Source organism: Notamacropus eugenii, chromosome 3 (assembly GCF_028372415.1).
Source record: "Notamacropus eugenii isolate mMacEug1 chromosome 3, mMacEug1.pri_v2, whole genome shotgun sequence".
Taxonomy (NCBI): Eukaryota; Metazoa; Chordata; class Mammalia; order Diprotodontia; family Macropodidae; genus Notamacropus; species Notamacropus eugenii.
In genome coordinates, this window is record NC_092874.1 from 260,349,723 (window position 1) to 260,375,042 (window position 25,320).

At 35.7% G+C, this 25,320-nt stretch overlaps 1 protein-coding gene across 4 annotated transcripts in view; it reads left to right on the forward strand.

Annotated features, from left to right (window-relative positions):
* PTPRQ (protein tyrosine phosphatase receptor type Q) overlaps nucleotides 1–25,320 on the forward strand; it is a 315,483-nt gene that overhangs the window by 21,329 nt on the left and 268,834 nt on the right. For 3 of the 4 annotated variants that reach the window (XM_072655471.1, XM_072655472.1, XM_072655473.1), the window contains exons 10-17: nucleotides 661–767; nucleotides 1,547–1,644; nucleotides 14,249–14,414; nucleotides 16,305–16,565; nucleotides 19,108–19,268; nucleotides 20,177–20,288; nucleotides 20,993–21,219; nucleotides 25,098–25,167. In XM_072655471.1, coding sequence (XP_072511572.1) covers nucleotides 661–767; nucleotides 1,547–1,644; nucleotides 14,249–14,414; nucleotides 16,305–16,565; nucleotides 19,108–19,268; nucleotides 20,177–20,288; nucleotides 20,993–21,219; nucleotides 25,098–25,167 — 1,202 coding nt within the window. Of the gene's footprint in view, nucleotides 1–660; nucleotides 768–1,546; nucleotides 1,645–14,248; nucleotides 14,415–16,304; nucleotides 16,566–19,107; nucleotides 19,269–19,602; nucleotides 19,727–20,176; nucleotides 20,289–20,992; nucleotides 21,220–25,097; nucleotides 25,168–25,320 lie in introns of those variants that run through there. The other variant, XM_072655474.1, reaches the window with a different exon arrangement.

Here is a 25,320-nt window from a genome sequence, read left to right on the forward strand (position 1 = left end):
GATTTCATTTCTTCTCTTGGTGCAGATTACAATCCTACATATCTTAATAGATAGCCATTGTGTTTTGCTGGGGCAATTCCATCAAATGGTGATCAAGCCTTTGGTCAAACCTTGAATGAGTAGCATGAAATCTGTTATTGGATGCAGATAATAAAATCACAGCTCTGGAGAGGGAAGGAGCCATAGAGATCATTTAGTACAACCCCTTTATTTTCTAGATAAGGAAACAGAGGCTTAGAAAGGTTATTTTCTCAAAATAATACAGATATTATGCTTGGTAGGACCTACCAGAGCTGAGGTTCTATTACCAGAGCCTTTGAGAACTCCACACATAATTTATAAGAAAAGACTTTAATCAGTAAACTTTTAGGGTAGGGATAAATAACCAAGTGACTTTCCATAATAAATTAATTCCATAAATCTTCTGTCTGGATGACTATGAAACATTCATTGACTTCAGTCAGCTTTCTCTGTAGAAAGAACACCAGTAATGCAATTACAATTCACTATGTCAAAATAATATCTGTGGGCACATAAGATGGAAATTTTTAATGAAATACACATAAAAACCACCTTCTATACATAGCATGAGAAAATAAGATTTTCCAGCTGTTTCTGAACCAAATGTTTTAAAATATTATCTTTTTTTTAAATGTTCAGGATGTTCAAATTTAATGGCCTTGCCCCAGGGACTGACTTTTTAATTAGTATTGTGACTACCAATGGACTAAAGAAGAGTCAGCCTACTATCCTCAGGGCTAGCACTTGTAAGTTCATTTATATTTAATTAACTTTAGATAAAACAGGAAAATGAATGTGTTTAAAGATCATATCTAATTTAAAACTAATGATAGTGAAAATAATGCATACACATGTGTATATATATGCATATATATATGAATATACATCTATAGTAACTTTATGCTAACATGTAGGTTGCAAATGTCAACATATAAAAGAAGGAATTGGATTGTGGAAACATCCATGACATTTTTTCCAATATCTCTCTGTCTGTCTCTATCTATCTATCCATCTTTCTGTCCTAATCTATCTATTTCCTGATACAATTTACCTTCATCTGATCTTTTTGGTGTCAGTCAGTTGACATGTTTTGTCCCAGATCCAAAATTCTATAGTTTTAGATTATGTTTAAATAGTCCTTAAGCTGGTACTAGAACCAAGGCTTCTTGACTGTCCTACCTCAGGGTATTTGAGAGAAAATTGGGCAGTTCAAAGGAAGGAATCTAAAACCTAGGTCCACATAAGGAAGCAAGAGGAGAGACCTAATGAACCAGGCAGAATAGGTGGAACGTGTTCATGCATGTTGAGTATTGCTTGTTTAAATCTCTTTTGACTTTTCCTTTCCTTGGTCTGTTTTGTTAAGCATCTCTTTCCACTTCAGTACCACAATAAGAATCTTTTGCAGGCATAGTCTTAGGTGTGTGCACAGTTTAATTTTTAGGTTGTCCAGTTTTCAGTCCAATGAGGAAGATACAGCAATTTTGACAGACATCATATTATTAATGGTTTCATATCATCATCCTAGATCCAGATCCTCCTTCAGACTTTCAGGTTTTTGGAGAGGAAGAGAACACAATATATTTGTCTTGGAAACTTCCACAAGGCGGCTTTGACAAATTCCAGGTAAAAAAAAATTTATATATGATTTTCACTTGTCTGTTGTATTAATAGAGATTAGTTCTCCCAAAGAATTCCCATCAGCAAATCTCCAAAATCTTGAGATAGGCAGCAGGTAATATTATTCACTTGATTAATTCACAAAAATATTTTTTATATAAGTTCTCATTAAATGATGAGATGTACAAGAATCTATAAAGAAGAATGTTTCATTTGTGTTATGAAATCCAGTTAAAGAACTTCTATCAGTATAGATCTGACCCTTTTCTGCAATTTTAAAGTGTTTCCTGGGGGGCATTTAGATGTTAAATGATTTACCCAGGGTCACACAGTCAGTACATGTAAGAGTTAGCACTTGAACCAAGATCTTCCTATCTTTGAGGCCATCTCTCTATTTATACCCCTCTGCCATATATATGAGTGTATATACTGTATATGTGTGTGTATATTTATGTCTATGTATGTGTGCATATATATATACATACACACATATATGTGTATATATAAACAGTGAATATAAGTTGAAAAAAGATAAATTTTGGTTTGTATTTATATGTGCCTGATTAAACATACATGAATACATACGCACTTATAAAATGCATATATGTATGTGTGTACATAGACACATTACTCTCTCTCCTGTACTTGGCAATGCAGTCGTTCATACAATGGCAAGGCATTTGTGCCTTTCTACTGACTGTCTGTGCCCTGTGCCTGAAATGAATTCCGTCCTCATCTCTGCTTTGTAGAATCCTTATTTTCTTTCCAAAGAGAGCTCAAACACTATTTTCTACTTAAGTGTACTTTCAATTAGTGTGTATTTATTTTCTTTCTACTTATTTTTATATTAACTTGCATATCTACTTGCTTCTTCTGTTTAAATGTAAACTCTTTGAAAATAGTGATTTTCATTTTTTTATTTGAGTTCCCAGTGTCTATCATATAGCTATCTCTCTCTGTCTCTCTATCTGTGTGTGTGTGTGTGTGTGTGTATGTTTGTGAACCAAGGATCTAGAACTTCATTCACCCTCTTGGTGCAGAAATTCCCTCCATTGATGCAAATGACATTATTTGTATGATTTAATAAATAAATCCTAGGGTCTGCCTAAGAAACAAAAACAAATAACGATATTTTCTAGGATCACATAGCTAGTAAATATCAGAGGTGGGATTTGAACTCAGGTCTCCCCAGCTCTTAAGTCTAGTACTCTATCTAGTATTCTACATATAGAAACCTAGCCAGGGGCAAATTGCCACAAAAATAACCTTCAGATATTTACCTATGGGATAACATAGACTTCTTGTACTTTTCTAGTTAAAGGATAGGGATGTCAAAAGGAGATAATGGTCTGCCCTCTGCAGTAATTGCCTAGGGGACTGGCATTCCCAAATTTGTTTACATCGCACAGTGGAGGCTCTTGTCCAAAGCCTCTTTCTAAAGGGGCCATAAATCCTTACTCTCTGAATAGCATTACCTAGAATTGGAATTTGGATCAAAGGAATCTAGATTCCATAACTTTTTGAGACATTAAAAAAATTATTTATCTCCATTCTTTCTTCTTCCAAAAAGTTTAGAGATCACTTACAAAATCAGAAAGATTCTAACATACAACAATAAAGGGTAGTCACCACTTTTCCCAAGAAATGCCTCATCTAAGCCATAAAGACTAACACGTCTCTTCAAGCTACCAACTCCCTTCCCTTCCCCCCTACCCCAACCACCTAAGTGATGTCTGGGACAACCTTCCCATGAGTTCTCCCGACATGCTTCCTTATAAAGAGTGGTCTGGGGGGTCAGGTGTAAGAATTATATCTCTTCCTGCCTGTGGTATTTCTTTACATACTGTATCTCTCAAATATCACCTTCTAAGTGAGCCTTTGGCAGGTAACTGATCAGTGAGTATGATCAAGTTGTCTAACAAGGGTGTCTAGTGTAAGGGTTCTATATTTGTGTGTTTTGAATACCAGCAGTGAGGGGTACAAGATTTTCTCCCTCAGCTGATGAGACTCACCTATTTACATGTATGAAACAAGCCTCCTTTTGACATTCCACCTGTCTTATTGAGTAGAGTGTTTTGCATCTGTTTTGCAAGTCTCCCTCATTCCCTACAACCAGTCACTTGCCATATCCCATGTTTCTTTCCTTGGTAGGATGAGTGTCATCCTTGTATCAATTTCTTGTTTTCTGTCCCCACTGCTTCCACCACAGCTCATATTCTCAGTATTTCCCTTTGAATGTCCCACTGGTACTTCTCTTAAAAATAGCTTGTCTAAAATGGAACTTATCATCTTCTCTAGAAAGTTGGCCATTTTTTCACGTTTCACTTTTTATAAATACTTAGACTTGTATATTATAAACACAAAGGAAAAATAAAAAACCTAAACACAATAAAATATGACTGTTTTCACAGTCAAAAACCATATTACAGAGATGGCTTTAAAAGGCTGGCTGATGAAGACAATAATCTTCAGATATATATCATATAACCACTGATTTTCTGTAGGTTTCATATGCTAATAGATATTTTGCTATTTTTTTTTGAGGACATCATCATTCTCCCACTTACCCAGGTTTATAACTTTGGTGTAATGGGGCATTCTTTTTTCTCATCTCCACATCCAATTGTTGGTAAGCCCTGTTGATTCTGTCTCTAAAATTCACCTCCAATGTTTCCCTTCTTTGCTCACATGCTGAGCACCCCTGTTCAGGTCTTCTCTATTTCATATCTTACCTAGGCTAGTCTAATGTTTTTCTAATTAACTCTGCCTTCAAACATGCTGCATTGCCTAATTTGAGACTTTTAAATCTATTTTCCAAACAACTGTCAAATTAATATTCCTAAAATAGAATTTGACCATGCTATCCTTTTAGGGGGGTGGGGGGAAGACTTCAGAGGTTCAAACATAAACTTTTCAGCTTTGTTTGTAAGGCCCTCTAAAGCCTGCCTACAAACTATCTTTCCAGTCCTCTTTCATGTCCCCTTTCATATAATATCCATTACAGGAAAGCTGGATTACCAGGGGTTCCCTGGCCTCAACATACCAGTTTCTCCTCCCATGCCTCCATGCAAGTCAGCTTTATGTGTGGTCATGAATTCCATTCTCCTCCATGCCCCTTAGAATGTGTCATCTGTTCCCATCTCTCTCAGGCCAGGTTCCACTTCTCCACTTTAGTATGTGAATGCTGAGCTCTGTCAGAATGATCTGAGTTCAAATCATACCTTTGACACTCAGTTACCCTGAGCATATCACCTAACCTTCTAGTATCCCTGAGAAACTCTTTTAAGATGAAAATTGCAGAACAGATGCTGATTGGCATAGATAGAAGGAATTTCCTTAAAGGGAGTTTCCTTCATTGATAAAATCACAGTCTGGGCAAATGATAATGAGAACATCCTCCCTGAGCCAATTCTCTTTACCTGTGCTTGTAGGGCTCTTTCTCAGAGCTGTTGCAAGAGACCAGGTGTGTAGTGCTCTGCACATCAGGACCTGTTAGATATTAGCTCCCCAACTGTTAATGTTTTCACGTGTGTATACATGAACACAGTAGTTTATCTGCATGTATAAATGGAGTCCCATTTGTAGAAGTAGTAGAACCTTTCACTTGTAACAAGATGGATTTCTATATTTAAAAATGACTTTGACTTATGGAAGTGATTGTTGAAACTGAAAACAAATTAATTTAAAGAAATAACTTTGACTGGGTCATACCTAGAATAAAAGAAGGTACTCATATAATTATGCTTCTGAGCATAAGTATCACTATGTATATTATATATGTATTATGGATACATATGCACATTGTGACTTTATGCCCTATGTATGTATATTTGTATGTATCATTATCAATTTTGCCACTTCACATGTGTATAAGTATATGCATGTACATGTGCGTATGGGTACATATGTGCATATACATATACATACATGCATATATAAAATATATACACATGCATATATACATATACATATGTATATATACATATATACATACACATATACATACATATATAAATATATGTGTATTTATATATAAATATATATGTACACACACACACACATATATATATATACATGCATGATACAAGGGACAGCTAGGGAGTACAGTGAATAGAGCACCATCCCTGGAGTCAGGAGGATCTGAGTTCCAATCCAGCCTCTGACACTAGTTGTGTGACCCTGGAAAAGTTACTTAACCCTGTTTGCCTTAATTTCCTCATCTGTAAAATGAACTGGACAAGGAAATGGCAAACCACTTCAGTATCTCTGCTGAGAAAACCCCAAATGGGATCAGAAAGAGTAGAACACAACTGAAAAAAAAAATAGAATAATGAAGTAGAGAGAGAAAGAAAAAGAGGGAGATGGAGGGAAGAAGGAAGGGAGAGAGAAATAAAGCAAGAGAGAAAGAGAATAAAGAGAAAGTGAGAGAGAGGGAGGGAGGAAGGGAGAGAGAGAGAGAGAGAGAAAGAGAAGGAAATAAAGCAAGAGAGAGAAGGAGAAAGTGTGTGTGTGTGTGTGTGTGTGTGTGTGTGTGTGTGTGTGTGTGAGAGAGAGAGAGAGAGAGAGAGAGAGAGAGAGAGAGAGAGAGTTAGTTTTGTGATGGAATTATGCTAGAAACCCTTCCAGGTGGTTGACTGGCTGTGGAAAATAAGGCCCCAAGGCCTCGCTGAGAGTCCACAGTTGCAATGCCACAATGCCACTTTCCCAGCCTCCACCCCTCAGGAAGGTTTCTCTCCATGGTTTTCATTTGCTCAGTTTTTTTTTTTCTTTTCTCACTATATATAGAGGATATTGAGGATTCACGCCCTCTGTCTCTATGTTGTAGGGATTCATGGCCTCCCCATGCCCACCTCAGCTCTTGCTAAAGAGTCACAATGTCTGTCCTCTCTTAAAGAACCAAACCTCTTTATCCCAATTTCAACCTATGCCAGAATATAGAACATATTAGCCCGAGTCAGTTGTTCAAATGGCATAAGGGTTTTTTCTTTAGGTTCTTTTTAAAATACTCATTTTTATGATGGACCTAAATATCAAAATAACTTTTTCCATATACATCATGGATCAGAACAAGATGATTGCACATAAAACTGCAGATCTCTATTATGTACATACAGCTTGCTTTTCTTTTTAAGTATAAATAATTTAAACCGGTTACTTTCAAAGCTGTCCTATTTGTCTGTACTTCTTTCTGGTTTTTCTTCTCTTCTCTACTATACAAAAAAGATAGTAGTATAAAGATTTATATATAACAAGGAACAAAACCTTTGATTCCAGTCTTTTCTGGGTTAGTACCTGGGGAGTCATAAATCACTTGTCTCTGTGTCTGAGTTATTCTCTTTCCCCCTCTCTTTTTCCTTTCTTCTTTAGGCATAAGGGGACTAGGAGGTCATCCTCTGACATTTAGGCTAAGGAGAGGGGCTTTGAGCAGAGCTCACTTTAATGAGCAGGGAAAAAGCAAGCAGTTCTCCCTCCCTGTCTTTCAGTCTCTGCTGTGCCCTGTCATCCCTTGGCAGACCCTAGCTGAGTCCTTCAACCCTAATTACCATCATTTGCAGCAGTAGCTCTCAGGATTCTCAGGAAAATTGCTGTGAATTTCAGCTGAATACTCTTAACAAAACATCAATATAAGCCTCATGGGTGCATTTGTGACATACTCTATGCCCTCAAATGAAAATATATGTGCAGCATATAAAATATTACCCAGGTTGCATCCCTGCGTTCTGAGGCAAAACTTTAAAAACCTTTTCTTTGGTTCCTCCCTTTCCCCCTCCACTCGAGGGGCATTTTGTTGCCTTTCCCTTTATTAATTCTTCTCCTAGAGACTCTTATGTGCTTGGCATTAGCCTGCAGTGCTAAATAATCTGCTGATAATACATACATAATTTTTTAACGAGAGAGATTGTCTAGAAATAAGTAGCCCTCCATTTTGCTGAGCCCGCAGGCTGAGAGTTCCAAAGTCAAGTAACAGGAGTGAGCTGGGAAATGAATTGAACGCCACATGTTTATGCAAGTAAGTCTCAGAACTGATTAGAAGAGTGCTGACTTTCTTGCTAAAAAGTCAACAGTGAGGACAGAAAGTGCCAGTGACTTGGAACAGCTTTCATAGAATCCCATACATGGAATAGATGGCCAGATATAGTCTGGTCTGGGCACAGACAGGGATGCCAGCCCATATTTTTAGAGCCTTTAAGAAGTCAGAGTGAATCCAGAAAATGGACTCTGCCTTTCCTTTCTATTCTATCTCATTTAACTGTTGTGGAAACTGATACTTAAAGGGATCACTGATTATATGCTGCAGGCAGTAGATATTTTATTAGCCTAGTGATAGAGGGAAGAGTGGAAAAAAAGAGACCACCCCCATTCATTCAATCGTTAAATATTTAATAAGTGCCTACTATGTGTCAAATACTGTGGTACAAGCTGAGAATAAAAAGAAAAGTGAAACACCTTGCTTTCAACTTAGTGAGGGATGACAATAGACACATGAACACAAAAGACACGCACATACACGCATACATGCATGCATGTATGCACACACATAGTTCCAAAAGTCTTAGTGTGCCTTTTTAAGTTTAAAATTGCACTAAGACTTTTGGAACACACACATATGTGCTTACAGATATATGTATATATATATATATGTGCATTATATATATAACACATTTATATACAAAATAATATACATATATATATAAATAATGCATATGTACAAAATAAGTGCAAGATATTTTTTTGAGTGGAGGTATTAGCAGCTGGAGAGGTCTGGAAGTACCTTACTATTAAGAGCAAGCAATGAGCTGAGCATAGTGTTGAAGAGGAGATGTATCTCAAGCATGATATGTAGTTACTGGAGAGTTAGAGATAGGAGATGGAGTTTTGTGGGCAAAGAAAGGAGAGAAGGCCATTTTGTCTGGAATGCCATGTGAGTGAAGAGGATTATCATGTAATAGACAGTTTCATCGATAAAACAGTGGGTAAAGAATCCTTAGTTCATATTGGGCCTTACTAGCTATGCGACCCTGGGCAAGTCACTTAACCTCTGCCTGCCTTAGTTTCCTCAGCTGGAAAAGGGGGATAATAATAGCTCCTTCCTCCCAGAGTTTTTTTGAGGATGAGTGAGTTTGAATATCTGGAACCTAGTGAACATTATATAAATTCATATTCTTCTCCGCCTTCCTAAAGGACTTCCCTAGGACTGAAAAAGATAGAAATGATCAAGTTGTGAAGTGTTTTAAAGGTTATAGAAGTTTGTGCTTGATAATACAGATCATAGGGAATCACTAGAATCTATTAAGTGACACAGTGGCATGGTCAGAATTGAGTTTGAAGATAAACAATTTGGTAGCTATGTGAAGGATGAAATGGAGGAAGGCAATGTCTGAATCACGGACCAAGGAGCAGGCTAAGAGATGCTGAACAAGAATGATGTTTGTGAGTGGAGAGAAGATGGGTGAGCGAATGTTTGTAAAAATAGAAATGTCAAGATTTGGGGAGGAATTGAATATGTAGTGCCAATGAGAACAAGTGAAGGTTGATGCCAAGATTGGGAACTTGAGGGACTGAACTCAATAGAAAATGAAATTTTAGATCAGGAGTCTGTTTGAGGAGAAAGATAATATGTTTTTGTTTGGATGTGTCAGGCTTGAGAAGTCTATAGGATGTCAAGTTTGAAATGTCCAGTTTATGATGAATGGCTCTCAGAGCTCAGTGAAGAGACTAGGAAGAGATATATAGATCTAAGATTCTTCAACATAGAGATAATAACTAAAGCCGTGTGAGCTGATGAGGAAAGAAGGAGAAATAGAGAGAGAAGGGAAAGAGGGAGGGAGGGAGAAAGAGACAGATACACACAGGGATGCAGAGAAGCAGAGACAGAGACACACACAAGAGAGGGAGGGAGGGAGGGAGGGAGGGAGAGAGAGACAGAGAGAGACAGAGAGAGAGACAGAGAGAGAGAGAGAGAGACAGAGAGAGAGAGAGAGACAGAGAGACAGAGAGACAGAGACAGAGAGACAGAGAGACAGAGAGACAGAGAGGGACAGAGAGAGAAGGGGGGGAAGGGTTACCGTTTGGGTAGTGCCTTGGGTTATATTCACAGTTAGGTGGTTACTTGTATACCAGTGCCACTGTATCAAAAACTACATTACGTGTTAGGGAGTAAAGTGTAAGAAGTCTGGAGGAAGGTACTAGCATTTGAGGCATATTTGGTGACTGACTGGAGGATGGAGTGGAGCAGGGAGAGACTTGAGGTAGACAGACCCACTAGCAGGTTGTTGCAGTAGTTTAGGCATGAGGTGAGCAGGGCCTGCCCTAGAGTGTTGGCAATATCAGAGGAGAGGAAGGGGGATATTCAAGAGATATTGTAAAGGTGAAGTCAACAGATCATGGCAACAGCTTGGATATTGGGCGATGGGGGATGATTGATACTGACGAGTCCAGGATGACTCCTAGGCTGTGCGCCTAAGAGACTAGGAGGGTAGTGTTGCCTTCTACAGTAATAGAGGAGGTAAGAGGAGAGAAGGGTTTAGTACAAAAGATGGGTTCTGTTTTGGTTACACTGAGTTTCAAATGTCTACTGGACATCAAGTTCAAGGTGACTGAAAGGCAGTTGGACATGTGAGATTGGAGGTCAGTAGAGAGATCAGGACAGGAAAAGTAGATTTGAAGGTTAAGTGCCTTAAAACCATAACCACATAAACTAAGATGTGTTTTTACACAGGATTTGAATGTTCTTCTATTTACTATAAAACCTATGTGTTAGCCAGTACAATCAATTGTAGTAATATCTGGATAGTGATATGTGATGTTTTTTCATTGCTATCATTTTAAGAGGAAGAATATTATATGACCTTTCTCAGTTACCTATTGCTAAACTGTGCTTAACCTTTGTCTTTGTAAGGTTATCTTTACTTACATGCAATCTGAGGCCTTCTTATGGTCACAGAATCATCCAGAAATGTAGAGTCTTAAGAGCTGAAAGGGACTACACAGGTCTTCTAGTAAAACCCATAACTGAACAGAAATCCCTTTGACAGCATACTGATCAACTGTCTGTCTAGCACTTATTGATGGAAGGACAACCCACTGGCTTCCCAGGCCTTCTATTCCTCTGTTTGTGTAATTCTTCGATAACTTCCAGACGTAGTTTTCGGTGATGTCCAGCTCTATATTTAAATATCTGTTGAGAGCCTTGGTTGTATCTTACCTTATACAAGACAACGTGGGGGGACTCTAAATAAATATTTGTCATAAGCACTGGCCTTCAGTCTTTTAGGAAGGAACAGGTTTTATACATGTAAAATTATACTTCAATTACAGGATAAGACAAGCAGGGATGCAAAGGTTCAGTTGATGATTATAAAGATCTTAAATATCTAGTATAAGCAATAAATACCATGAATGTGGTAAACAAAGGAAGAATCAGTGTTAGCTACTTCTGTTAATGATGAATTCAAGGAGAAAGTGAGACTTCAGAAGAAGCCTGGAGGATTAATACGATTGAATAAGAAGAGGAGGAAGGTGAATTCTAAGCAAGGGAAAGAATGCCAAAGTAGAATTTTCTTCTTTGTCATTTCTAAAGACTATTGCAGAATGGAACTCTTTAGGAAATGTGTCTTTCATATGAAATGCATAGTCTTCCTAGGATTTTTCACATACTTTCCTATATGCAGCACAGATTTTGTGTATTGAAAAAAAAATCTTTAATTTGTTTTTTAGTAATTAAGACAGTAAAATATTTTTTTTCCTCCCTGCTTTTTGTCTTCGAGGACAAATGCAAAATTGTTAGTTATTTCGTTTGGGTTAACTAAAGCCTTGTAGTTCTTTATGGTTGAAAAATATCTGATGTTTGCTCTATCCAATTAACATGTACTTATTTTTTTCTAGATTGTAAATAATATGCATACTGTTATGCTGAAACCTATTTTTAAAGACTAATATTAATCTCTAGGACTCAGGGTGTTATTGAAAAACATTATGTCTTTGACAGATGGAGTAAAGAATCCTTTTTTTTCAACAAATGAGATTATTTGTTAAACTTTAATGGGTACAGCAACAGTACACTGGTTGCTTAGTGATGTGTAATTGGGATCATTTTCCCAATCATTTAAAATTAATCAGCCCTGCTCTAAGAATTATGCTTTAAAATGAGAAATACACAAAACATTCAAAGTTTGCTATCTCTTATTTCTTTCCATTTAAACTTTTCTAGGTATGCTTTAAGAAAATTCCACTAATTTTTCAACTTGACTGTTATTGTTGGCCTGAGTTCTTAATATCCCAAGCACCATATAAGAAACACTAGAACCCTAAGAAAAAATCCTTCTCTTGCTATCCCCTATTTCCTCTTTAGCCTTCCATGTATCTATATCCTGATCTGGATTTTAGAACTCCATTCAGAGGGTGTTGTTCAACTCTTGAACCTACTTCTTTTTCTGTCTTTTTTCATACCATAAGTTCCCCACATTTTACTTATTCCTCCTATCTTTCTTCATTCCAGAGAAACAAGGTGGTTGTCAATGACACTCTCTGAAACAATGGGCTGTTTGAGTTTATCTCCTGTACCACTCAAATAGCTTTCCACATACCTAGGAAATTTGTTTATTTGAAGCATTTGGTCCACTACATAGAATCTAGAAGTTTTGAAAAAGCACAATGAAAAAACATTTTCATCAATAAGTTATTTTTCATTTTTGTCTTTTACAAATCTGTATTCTTTTTTTAATTTTTTAAATTTTATTTCTTTTCAGTTTTCTACAATCACTTCCATATATCTTAGATTTTCCTCCTCCCTCCCCCCCCTTCCCCTCTACCTCCCCACTGTCTCCCTGAGACAGCATACAGTTGTACATAGGTTCTACACATACAGTCCTATTAAATACATTTTCACCTTAGTCATGTTGCATAGAACTAAAATGAATGGGAGAAATCATAAAACAAACCAAAACATAATACAAAAGAAAATGATCTGCTTCATTCTGCGATCAAATTCCATAGTTCTTTCCCTAGATATGGAAGGCACTTTGCCTTAAGACACCATCGGGAATTATTTAAGTCCTTGCATTGCAATGAAGTACTAAGTCTACCAGAAAAATTCCTCACACACTGTGGTTGTTGCTGTGTACAGAGTTCTCCTGGTTCTGCTCCTTTCACTCAGCATCAGTTGATATAAGTCTTTCCAGGCCTCTGTGAAGTCTTTGTGCTCATCATTTCTTATAGCACAATAGTATTCCATTACATTCACATACCACAATTTATTTCGCCATTCCCCAATTGATGGACATCCCCTTGATTTCCAGTTTTTGGTCACCACAAAGAGAGATGCTATAAATATTTTTGTACATGTGGGACCCTTTCCCATTTTTATGATCTCTTGGGGATACAGTCCTAGAAGCAGTATTTCTGGGTCAGATGCACATTCTTGTAGTCCTTTGGGCATAGTTCCAAATTGCTCTCCAGAATGGTTGGATCAGCTCACAATTCCACCAACAATGGATTAGTGTTCCAACTCTCCCACCTCTTCTCCAACATTTATAATCTTTCTGTTTTGTCATGTTAGCAAATGTAATAGTTATGATGTACTATCTCAGAGTTGTTTTGATTTGCATCTCTCTAATCAATAGTGATTGAAAGCATTTTTTCATATGACTATAGCTATCTTTAATTTCTTCCTCTGAAAATGTCTGTTCATATCCTTTGACCATTTATCAACTGGGGAATGACTTGTATTCTTGTACACTTGACTCAGTTCTCTATATATTTTAGAAATGAGTCCTTTATCACAGACACTAGTTGCAAAAATTCTTTCCCAGTTTTCTGCTTCCCTCCTAATCTTGGTTGCATTGGGTTTGATTGTGCAATAACTTTTCAGTGTAATGTAATCAGAATTATCCATTTTGCACATTACAATGCGTTCTATCTCTTGTTTAGTAAAAAAATTCTTCCCTTCTCCATAAATCTGATAAATACAGTATTCCTTGCTCCACTAATTTGTTTATAGTATCAATCTTTGTACCTAGATCATGTACCCATTTGGACTTTATTCTTGTGTACGGTGTCAAGCATTGGTCTATGCCTAGTTTCTGCCACACTGTCATGCAATTTTTGTCGAACAGTGAGTTCTTATCCCAGAAACTGGAGTCCATGGGTTTATCAAATAGTAGATTGCTATATTCGTTGACTACTGTGTCTTGAGTACCTAACCTATTCCACTGGTCTACCCATCTGTTTCTTGGCCACTGCCAAGTGGTTTTGAGAATTGCTGTTTTGTAATACAATTTGAGATCTGGTAGGGCTAGGTCACCTTCCCTAGCCTTTCTTTTCATTTGTTCACTTGATATTCTATATTCTTGAAAAATTTGAAAATTAATATGGGCATTATTTTTTTGAAAGAAAAATAATTCAAGTTTTGTAGTATGAAATTTGAAAAAAATGTACGTTTTATATTTCCAAGGAGATGGAAGATCTTTCAGGGAAGCAACTATCTGACTTTTGTCTTTGCTTCTTCAATGTCTAGCAGGCTTGCAGAGATGCCTAATGTTTATTGGATTGAACCAAATCAAAAGACTGATAATGGAATACCTACTGATTTGCTATCATCTTCTTTCTTTAGATCTTGTATCATGTGACAACTAGAAGGGAAATTTTATCTAAACTAATTGCTTATGGAAGTAGAGCTAAGGTGAAAAATCTGACCCCTGGAGTGGAATATGTATTTCAGATGAAGACTGTTAGAGGCATGGATCATAGTGTATCTATTGAGAAAAAAGTGATTACAAGTAAGCAATTACTATAAATTTTTCATTATGCTTTTAAAATTTCTGATAGGTGGGTTAAAATGTGATAGAATATAATTGTTTTGGGGAAAATGATGATTTTCTTTCATTTGAATCCTAGCTTAAGAACACATTTAAATGAACTCACAATAATTTTAAATTGGTGCTTTAAATAATTTTGCCAGTACCTGATTAGTTTTGTTTTTAACTAAAATATATGTAAAATAATTAACTCACTTGTACTTTGCATTATGTGCTTTATCAATTTTATATAATTTTGACAGTACTTAGTACTCTGATTAGTTTGGACATGATTCTTTTTTTATCTAAATATAAGTAAAATAATTCACTTGTGCCTTGCATTGTATACCTTATCAATTTTTTGGTGAAGTAGAGGTCTAATTATTAGGGTAGGTCTAGACTCTTTTTTGCCTGATCAATTATAGATTGCAGTCATATTCTTGGCAAAAACTAGTGTTGCATTCTTCATATCTAAGTGAATGTTAATGCTATTTACTGCAAGTAATTCTGAAAACTTATGAGAATTTCTTTTTTTCCCCAAATTTATTAATTTATTTGTATTCAGTTTTCAACAATCACTTCCATAAGTTCCAAAATTTCTCCCCCTCCTTCCCCTCTCCCCAAGACAGCATGCAATCTTACATTGATTCTACACAGGCCTTTCTATTAAACACATTTTCATATTGGTTATGTTTCATAGAAGAATTAAAATGAATGGGAGAGACCATGACAAAAATAAAACATAACAAAGGAGAAAATAGTCTGCTTCATTCTGCATTCCAACTCCATAGTTCTTTCTCTGGATATAGATGGAATTTTGTATTATGTGTCCTTTGGAAATATTTTAGGTCCTTGCATTGCTGTGAAGGGCTAAGTCTATCAAAAAAATGGTCCTTGAATAGTCTAGCTGTTACTGTGTATAATGTTCTCCTGGCTCTATTTATTTCACTTATCATCAGTTTGTTTGAGTCTTTCCAGGTTTTTCTAAAGTACACCTGTTTGTAATTTCTTATAGCACAATAGTACTCCATTACATTCATATACCACAACTTGTTTAACCATTCCCCAATTGATGGGCATCTCCTCAATTTACAGTTCTTGACCACCACAAAAAGAGCTGCTATAAACATTTTTGTACATGTGGATGAGAATTTCTAAACGTTAATTTTAAAGTATCTTTACATATTATGTGATTTATACTGATGCATATGCCTCTCACACCCCCTCCCCCCTTTTGGAGGTAATTCTGGTTAAGTGACTTGCATGGGATTACACAGCTAGTAAGTGTGTGAGTCTGATTTTGAACTCAGGTCCTCCCATCTCTAGGGCTGGTACTCTGTCTACTGAAACACTTAGCTGTCCCTGGGTATGTCTGTTACTACCCAACAGGCAGCATGGGGTAATGGATAGAGAGCTGGCATTTAAGTCAGGAAGATTTGGGTTCAGTTTCCACCTCTGTCATGTACTGGCTGTTTGATCCTAGCAAATCACTTTCAATGCTCTAAGCAACTCTCTAAGATTAAAATTTCCCACTTGAATTGCTGGAGGAAGTTTCTTCATCTGAGATTTCCTTCTAGCAGTTAAATTACAGGTTCATTCCATATCCCTACATAAAAACTACAAGTATTGTTATTGGTTAGCACTGTGATTGAAACTGTGGTTGGGATCAATATTTAAAGATATTTTGGATCAGTAGGTGGACCTCCACATAGATGGCACAGGGCACCAAAAAAGGGATTGACTTTGATCCTTTTCACATTTTACCTTGTTTGTATATTTCCTTTACAGTTCTTTAAAATATTGATATATATATATGTATATATATACATATATTTCAAACATATTGATGTATAATTTTAAAATGTCAAATAGAACCAGCTGGGATATGTGGCTTAGCCTTAAAAGCTGTGAATACTTCTGCTGCAACATTAATGTGGAATCCAACAAAGACCAACTTCACCCATTACAAGATTTGTTTATCAAATAATACATTCACAAATGAATATTATATTTTTGGGACTATGACTGACCATACAGTTATGAATCTGACTCCTGGTGGCACTTATAATATCACAGTACAGAGAATAAGAGGTGACATCGAAGGACACAGCTCATTTATCCAGGTGGTTGCAGGTTTGTAAATGTTTTCTGTACTTAAATAATAGTATCTTATAGTGTGCATATGTAGAATTGTAAGTTGTTCTGTAACCACTTGAGTATTTCAAGGCTTCACCAGAAGTTGAGAAAAGAAGGAAGGGAGGGAGGGAGGAAAGAAAAAAGAAAGGAAGGAAAGAAGAAAGTAAATAAAAGTGGAAGAAGGGGAGAAAAGAAGGAAGAAAAGAAGAATGGAAGGAAGGACAAGAGGAAGTAGAGAGAGGTAAGGAATGAGAAAAGAGGGTACAGAGAGGAAGGAAGAAAGAAGAGAAAAAAGACTAGCTCTGGAGGATGGAAGGAACATACATTAATCATTTCCAGTTTAGTATAATAGCAATAACAGTAGCAACAATAATAGCTAAACTTGGTGTTTTAGATTTGAAAAACTCTGTATATGTTATCTCCTTTGATCTTTATAATAGTCCTGTGAAATAGATGCTATTATTATCCCTATTTTTCAAAGGAAAAAAAATGAGTGAGAAAAGGGTTTAGGACTTTGTCCAGGGTCTCTCAGCTAGTCAATGTCTGAGATAGGATTTGAACTCAGGTATTTCTGACTCCACATTTAGAACTTCACTGACCTAGTATCTGGATAGGAGACTGGAGCCCCAAATATTTGCTAAAGCAATATTTTAAAATACCCTAAAGTAGAACATGATTATTCTCTCTTTGTGAGAATAATTCTTAAATAACTTAAATAACTTTGTGGGCTTGTTGTTTTTTCACATCCGACTCTACTTGACCCCATGGACATTGCCCATAGGGTTTTCTTGGCAAAGATACTGGAGAGTGGTTTGCTATTTCCTTCTCCAGTGTGTCCCCATTTTACAGATGAGGACCTGAGGCAAATAGAGATTAAATCACTTGCCCAGGGTCACACAGCTGAGGCTGAATCTGAACTCAAATCTTGACTCCATACTTGGTGCTCTAGGCACTATACCACCTAGTTGTCCGTTCTATTCTAGTCTAAGCATGACCATTTACTTGGTTGTGCAGTTTATCATGTAGCCTTTATATGTTGTGTCTTATAACTACTAGGACATGTGTAATAGAATCAAAAGAGAGCACTGGGATGGTTTTTGAGAGATCTGGGTTTTAATTCTGACTCTGCTGTATGCTAGCTATGTGCTCTTTCCAAGTAACTTACTGTGTACCTTGGTTTACCTATGAAATGAGAAGAATGTATTCTTAAAATTCCAGTTTCCTGTTGCTTATGAAAAAACGCTATCTTTTGCTGCTATATGTTCAGAGATATATGTATCTCTGGCCCAGCTTAATTTCTCCTATAATAATGTTTTATTGCTTTTTTTATGCACTTAAGTGATATTATATATATTGGAGTACTTGTGGAAAATAGTTCAAAATTAATAGTGAGTTTGAAACAAGATGGGCAAAAAGGAGTTTTTAAAACTATTTAACATAAAACCAAGAGAATTAGCTTGTTATGGAATATGTCATTTCAATTTAATGCAACATTAATTTTTGAGATTCTATCTGTAGTCTCTAATAATACAGGTAAAGAAAAGCAGCATTTTCAGACCTATTTTTGCCAATAGTTTTAGACTGAGTCTACGTGAGGTATGTTTTGCAAATACTTGGCTAAAAAGCCTCTTTCTCTCCCTCTGTATTGTCTCTCTGGAATCTGTGCTGAGATAAGGCAGAGTGGGAATCTGACTCATTGGCAACCAATCAGGAGGCCTGTGTGTTGAAAACTCCCCTCCAGATGGCACAAACCAGCCTAAACAACTGTTCAGAAATAAAAGTGAAAGCAAATGTAAAAATGTATAGATAGAGGAAATGGTTTGGGCAGGAAGGTAGTACCACCCACCACTGTTTCATTTCCTCATCAAAATGGTTGCCTGCCATTATAGAGAATCCAAAACTTTCATTTGGAATGTATATATGTATATGATATATATACATACATATGTATACATACATACATATATATGTATATATCATATATGTATATGATATATACATACATATGTATATATACATACATATGTATATATATGTATATATGTGTATATATATATATATATATATATATATATATATATATATACACACACACATATATTGGTATGCTTCCTTTCTCATTGTCATCCCCACCTCCAATAGATGTAGTCAGATGAATGTGCTATAGTTCTAAACATACTTTGTATTGTACTATATACTTTACACATATGCATGTGCGGGGGTATATACATGCACACTATTTTTGTACAGTATTTGAACTAGGGAGAATAATTTCCAAATACAGTTTGGCAAAAATTAGACTGTAAGTAAAGAAGGAACTTTTCCAGAAGGAACTACATTATATATGTATATGCCATATAACAGGCATTCTTGAAAATGGCTAAGAGTTATTGAGATAACCAACTACACCTAGAGATCACTTAATGTGATTAGATCGGTAGCTGGTGATAAAATTCTTTTGAAATACCATTTATTTAATGTTGCTTTTTTTCTCAATTGTTTTAAAATAAAGAGATGATCTTTGTCTTTCCATTATAAGAACCTGAAAAGCCTGAGAAACTTAAAGCTTTCAATATTTCAACACACTCCTTTTCTTTGCACTGGAGAATGCCTTCTGGACATGTGGAAAGGTATCATGTGGTTCTTGTTCCTGAGGGTGGCGTTGTTGCAATCAGAGATCTTGGCCGTGGGGAGTATCAGGTATAGTTCTCATTGAGGCACTTTGTTTATATGTGATACTAACGGGAAAGTTCTTTACGAAACTGATAAACCATGAAAACTCACATCTTAAGTTTTTGGATTTTTTTTTCAACATAGAACAAAACATTGAAGTCAAATTTATGAGCACAAATTTTAGCATTGGAGGGTCGTTGCCTTAACAACAGCTAGCGTATCTCTTTTTCCCCTTCTACTCTACCACAAACCTCCGGCCAGTCATCCAAGGGTTCATGAATAGTTTAACAAAGTAAGGGCAGTGCTATTGAGTAATACATGCTCATTAATTGTGTACTTGCCAGGAAGATCTGTCCTTAAATCATTAATGCAGGCAACATTTCCCTGTAAAGCCATCAATGTAATTCCACTGTCTGAAAAATGTAATAATGATGGCTTTTCTTATAATATTTGTCTTACTTTTTATTGGAACTTCAGAGACACAGGTATTTCCTAGTCATGCTTAACTGAGAGGGCTGGAGAATGGCTAGCTGTTAATTCTCAAGAATTCTTATTGAATGTTTCTTTGCAGTGGCAGGAAAGTCGGCCGTTTTGTAGAGTTTATATGAGACAGAGATATTGACATATTGGCTGATCTACTACTGTGTGATATATGTGTGTATATATATATATATATATATGTATATATACACTTATATGTCTATATCTCAATATATATACAATTTCTGTTTCAAAGTAGATTACCTGTTATGTATTGATACACTGTAACAAACTCTTATAAACATGTTTCTTGTAAAATAGTGCCTTAGTTCCTTGTAGATGCTTCTTATGAATTGTTACCTTTTGATTTTAGGAATCATAGATTTTTACCTGTCTTGCATTTTCCTTCTTCCTTGAAAGAGTTTATTGTCTTTGATTTCTCCTTGATACCATAGGTTGATGTCTCAAATGCTATTCCTGGGACGAGATACAATGTAACCATTTCTTCAGTTTCTGCTACAACATTTGGTACTCCTGTTAGTAAAATGGTGACGACAAATGTGACCAGTGAGTATAAGAAACGTTCTCATATCTATCTCTTGCTTAATTTTAATAGATACAATTAAAAATTATTTTCATGTGCATTTAAGGCAGTCTAAATCCTCATTTAAATTTTTGACTTGATGAAAATTTTTACCTACATGTTTGTTAAAGAAAGTTTCTTATTGAGGAGAAAATGAAAACAGTATTTTTGAACCCCACTTGGATTATGATGATCCTTTAGGCTCATTCTTAGACTTCTTTAATGTGGAAAAAGTGAAAATAGCTATTTTATACCTGTTTGTGAATTCAAGCATCTGAAAGATGTAGAGTTATAATTTTGCTAAATCCAGCAGCATTTCTCAGCAAGAACCAGCAAACAAATAATTATGACAATATTAATAGTAATAACAATGTGCTTTTAGTTTTTGTTTGGATTACTTATATTAAGGATGAATTTTAAATGATTTGGCATTAAATGATGTTTGGTCTATGAAGATTTTTTTAAATGTTCCATTTTTTACATTCTTAGAAAAGAATGTTTCTGGTATTCCCCCAAACATTTAATCATTTTTTAAAGCATAGCTCTAAAGAGAGCTGCTTCACACTGAGTCCATTAGTTTCTGGGAACTTCAAAAGTCTGGGTTGGAAATAACTTTCCTTCCATGCGAAGTATGGAAATACTCAAATTGTTACTTGACATTTTAATTAAAGGCATTTTGTTTTTACAGATCCAGGGCCTCCCGTGTTCCTTGCAGGTGAAAGGGTAGGATCTGCTGGAATCCTTCTCTCTTGGAATACACCACCAAAGCCAAATGGAAGAATTAAATCATATATCGTTAAGTATAAGGAAGTTTGTCCATGGATGCAAACCACCTATACACAAGTTAGAGCAAAACCAGATAGTTTGGAAGTGCTTCTCACTAATCTTAATCCTGGAACAACTTATGAAATTAAGGTAAGTTAGAAAGAGTTTCTGCATAATTTTGTATCTTGAGTTAAGTGCTTGTTTAATATGATTGGAATTAAAATTAAAGAACCAATTTATTTGAAATCTAGCTGAATTTCACCATATAAATTATGAAGGAACTAAGGGAAAATTATGGAAAGAATTGCTTCATTTCTGTCCTTTTCTTTGGTTCTGGAACTTTACTAAAATTGTGTAATTACTTTTTGGGGCTAGATTGAGTAAAAATTTACTTCTATTCTCATAAGTTATGTGCTAAAGCAAAAGATAAAGTTTCTCCTTCTAGTTACTTAGGTGAAAATGCGTCTGATAATAATTTAATACATTTGTAAGTAAAAAAATTCTGTCATTTAGTTCAATGAAAAGAATATTGAATTTGCAATCAGTGTAAGAATCTTGGTTTTTCCTTTTACTATTTGTGTAAATTTAGATAGACAACTTCATTTCCTTGTGCCTCAGTTTCCTCATTTAAAATGAGAGGATTGGACTAGATAATGTTTAAGGTACTTTCCAGTTCTAAATCTATAATCCTTTTCTGTTAAATAGTTATAACATTGAATTAGTCTTGTTTATTTCACTATATTAAATATTCCATGACCAACACCTGCATTTAAAAATTTTTTTTTCTAGAGAGGTTTTGTAAGTCCAGATTCCATAAATATGGCAATTTAAATGTTTTAGTGCTTCACTAATTTTAAATGTGCCAAGTTAGGAAAAGCTTTGAATACAGGCCCAAATAATGAGGAAATAGGTAAAAGGCAGCACTAAATTAGATTAACCTTGTAAAATTATTTTCCAATGAAATGTGTCAGTTATGTTTTTTCTTGGGAAGGATAGTGGAAAATTTAGATAAAACATCCAGAAGACTGCTTATTTCCTTAAAGATTTAATAAGCCACTGGCTTTTGAACACTGAAGAACATTTGGATATAGTTTTATGGAGTTTTAAGTTTCCTTTTCATGAAAAATGTCTTATTGATTTAAAAATAATACTAGTACCATTTCCTAATCAATCCCCCAGAACCCTGTTTTGTAACATAGAAGTACTCTTAAGCAAAATAAAACAAAAAGCAAGTAACCACAGTGACAATCTCTGATGGTGTAGACCTCATTTCTTTATCACAGAACATTTTTATGCAATTCTATAAATTCTCATAAATATAAATTCAGTTAGGTGGCAAAGTAGATAGAGTATTAAGACTTGGGTCAGGAAGACTCATCTTCCTGAGTTCAAATCTGTTCTCAGACACTAACTAGTTGTGTGACCCCACACAAGTCACTTAACCTTGGTTGCCTCAGTTTCCTCATCTGTAAAATAAGCTTGTAAAGGAAATGGCAAACCACTCAAGTCATCTTTGCCAAGAAAACTACAAATAGAGTCACAAAGAATCAGACACAACTGAAATGACTGGAGCATAATACATTCTCTAAAGTTCTTTTATAAAAGTTCAGTTAATTATTGTAATAAATTAAGTTAATTTGAAAGATTCCTTTAAAATTATAAATTTTAAAACTACCACGATCACTTCCCAGTTATAACCTATTGACAAAAATAATAAACTACAGAAAGTAGGTAAGTGAAACAGACACGTTGCCCATGTCTGATTACATTTTTCTGCAACTGGAATTCATTCTCCCCCACCTCCCCCCAGCTAGAACATCAAGGGCTGGATCATCATTAGCCTTCTAGAGTCAATATCAGTTATTTCATTGATATGATTTCTTTAGGTTTTTATATGAAGTAATTATTTTCAGGGCTATATTCTTTCCTGTTTTATGACATAATGAAGATTATTATAATGGTAGTACAGGAGGTAGATTGTTGGGTCTGGAGTTAGGAAGACCTGAGTTCAAATCTATCCTTAAACCTTGCTCTCCATGTGACCCTGGGCAAGTCACTTAATCTCTCTCTTGGTCAGCTCTTTCAGTAGTAAAATGAAGATAATAATAGCACGTCTCTCACATGTAACAGCAATAGCAATGAGAGTAATTGACATTTACATGGTCTGCCAGGTACTGTGCCAAGGGCTTTACACTTACTTTCTCATTTGATTCTCACAACACCAGGAGGGAGCTACTGTTAATATCCCTGTTTTATGGATGAAGAAACTGAGGCACTGTGGTGAGGATCAAATAAGAAAATGTTTGTAAAGCACTTAGCACAGACTCTGGCACACAGTAGGCACTTAATAAATGTTTTATTCTTTCTTCTCTTATATTGCCTATACAAATTCAAGTTTCTCAATTTATGTTCAAAATGTGTACATACCTTTTAAATAGTTACATTGCTAAATTAGAGATGGCAATTTGCACTGAGGTAGCATGTAACTTAATGATTAATGTGACTTTTTATTGGGGAAAAAAGTGATATTTTTGTCATTATGAGTCACAGAACACAACTGAGCAGCTCCTCACAGTGAGGATTTCCCGTCTCTGATATATTCATTGCCCTGTTATTGTTTCATTGTTTAGTCATGTCTGACTCTTTGCGACCCTGTGGACCATACTGTCCATGGTAAAGATACTGGAGTGGTTTGCCATTTCCTTCTCTAGGAGATTAAGAAGAATAGAGATTAACTGATTTGGTCAGGGTCACCCAGCTAGTAAATGCCTTGGGCTGGATTTGAACTCAGATCTTCCTGATTCCAGGCCCAGTGCTGCAACCACTGAACCCCCTAGTTGCCTCATATTTGTTGCAACAATCAGATATGAATCTGAAATACATTGTGTTAGGGACTGAACAAGCCATTTCATTAGATTAGAGAACTCCCAAATGAGAAAATTCCCTCTACCAATGCAGATTGCTATTTCTTATGCAATTTGTTAGAGTTGCCTAGAGCATGGAGAGGCTAAGCACTTTTACAGAGTCCCAGGGGCTTAACCTGAATACAGGTTACCTTGTTCTGAAGCTGGCCCTCTCCCTACTATACCACACTGCTCCAGCAATATTCTGATTTTTGTTCTAAGAGAGTCTAAGGATTTATGATGCTGCAGACCAAACAACAAATTTAGACCATTTTTTTTCCTTTTTGCATGACAGTTGAAAAGTGCTTAACCTGGTCCTTCTAAGGGAGGTTGCTCTTGGATAATAAACACAGGCTAAATTCTTTCATGGATATTCTCAGCAGCTAATCTAAAGAGGTGCTGTTGACAGGAGGGGGAGTCAGCCATCAAGAGCTTTCTCCTTAGTCAGCCTGACAAGGCTTCTCAACACAGCTTCTTGCGTTTCTGAAGTCAGAGTTCTTGGGAGCCCTTGATTCTACCCAGAATTCCATAGTCTCACTATCTTTTTATTTTTTCACTGTCAACCAGTGGCTTCTAACAGGAATGGTTGCTCCTGGGCATTTCTGTTCTTGCAATATTTTAACATGACATTTTAGAAGAATATACAATGAGAGAAGAAGCAGTTCTGTATAGTGGATAGAGAACTGACTTTGGAGCCAAGAAGATGAGAAATTAAGTCCCATCTCTGACACCTACTGGTCATGGGATTCTGGATAAGTCTAACTCTAACTGCAACTCTAAGACTATAGGTTGAAGAGAATGTGTCAATTTAGGGATCTATAATGATAGAGGATATTCCTCACTTTTAGCTACCCATATTAATAAATTAGAGATCTAGCCTCCCCCCAAATTATATGGGAAACAATGAGATTTACCATGAATTTGACCTATAGAAGTCCAAGGCCTAGGGATGACTACTTTTTTTCACTGCAAAATTCTAAAAATGTTGGAAGAAGCAAAAACTAAAACTTGGTGTTTATGTAATTTGGATTTCACTTTTTTTTGACTGTTTATTTCTAAGAGGTTTAAAGTTGTTATAATATCCAGTCTTGTAACTAACTCAAATGCTATTTTGGTTTACTTTAGGTTGCTGCTGAAAACAGTGCTGGTATTGGAATATTTAGTGAGCCATTTCTCTTCCAAACTGCAGAAAGTGGTAATTCTCCTAAATCATTCATTAATATAAACTAATTGAATTACAAATGTGTTCAATTTCTCATTAGTGACTTTTAAAAAAATCTGACATTGTCTTGATATCCTAAATTATAATGTTCATGAACATGGGACCCTAATGTTGTTCTTACTTGAC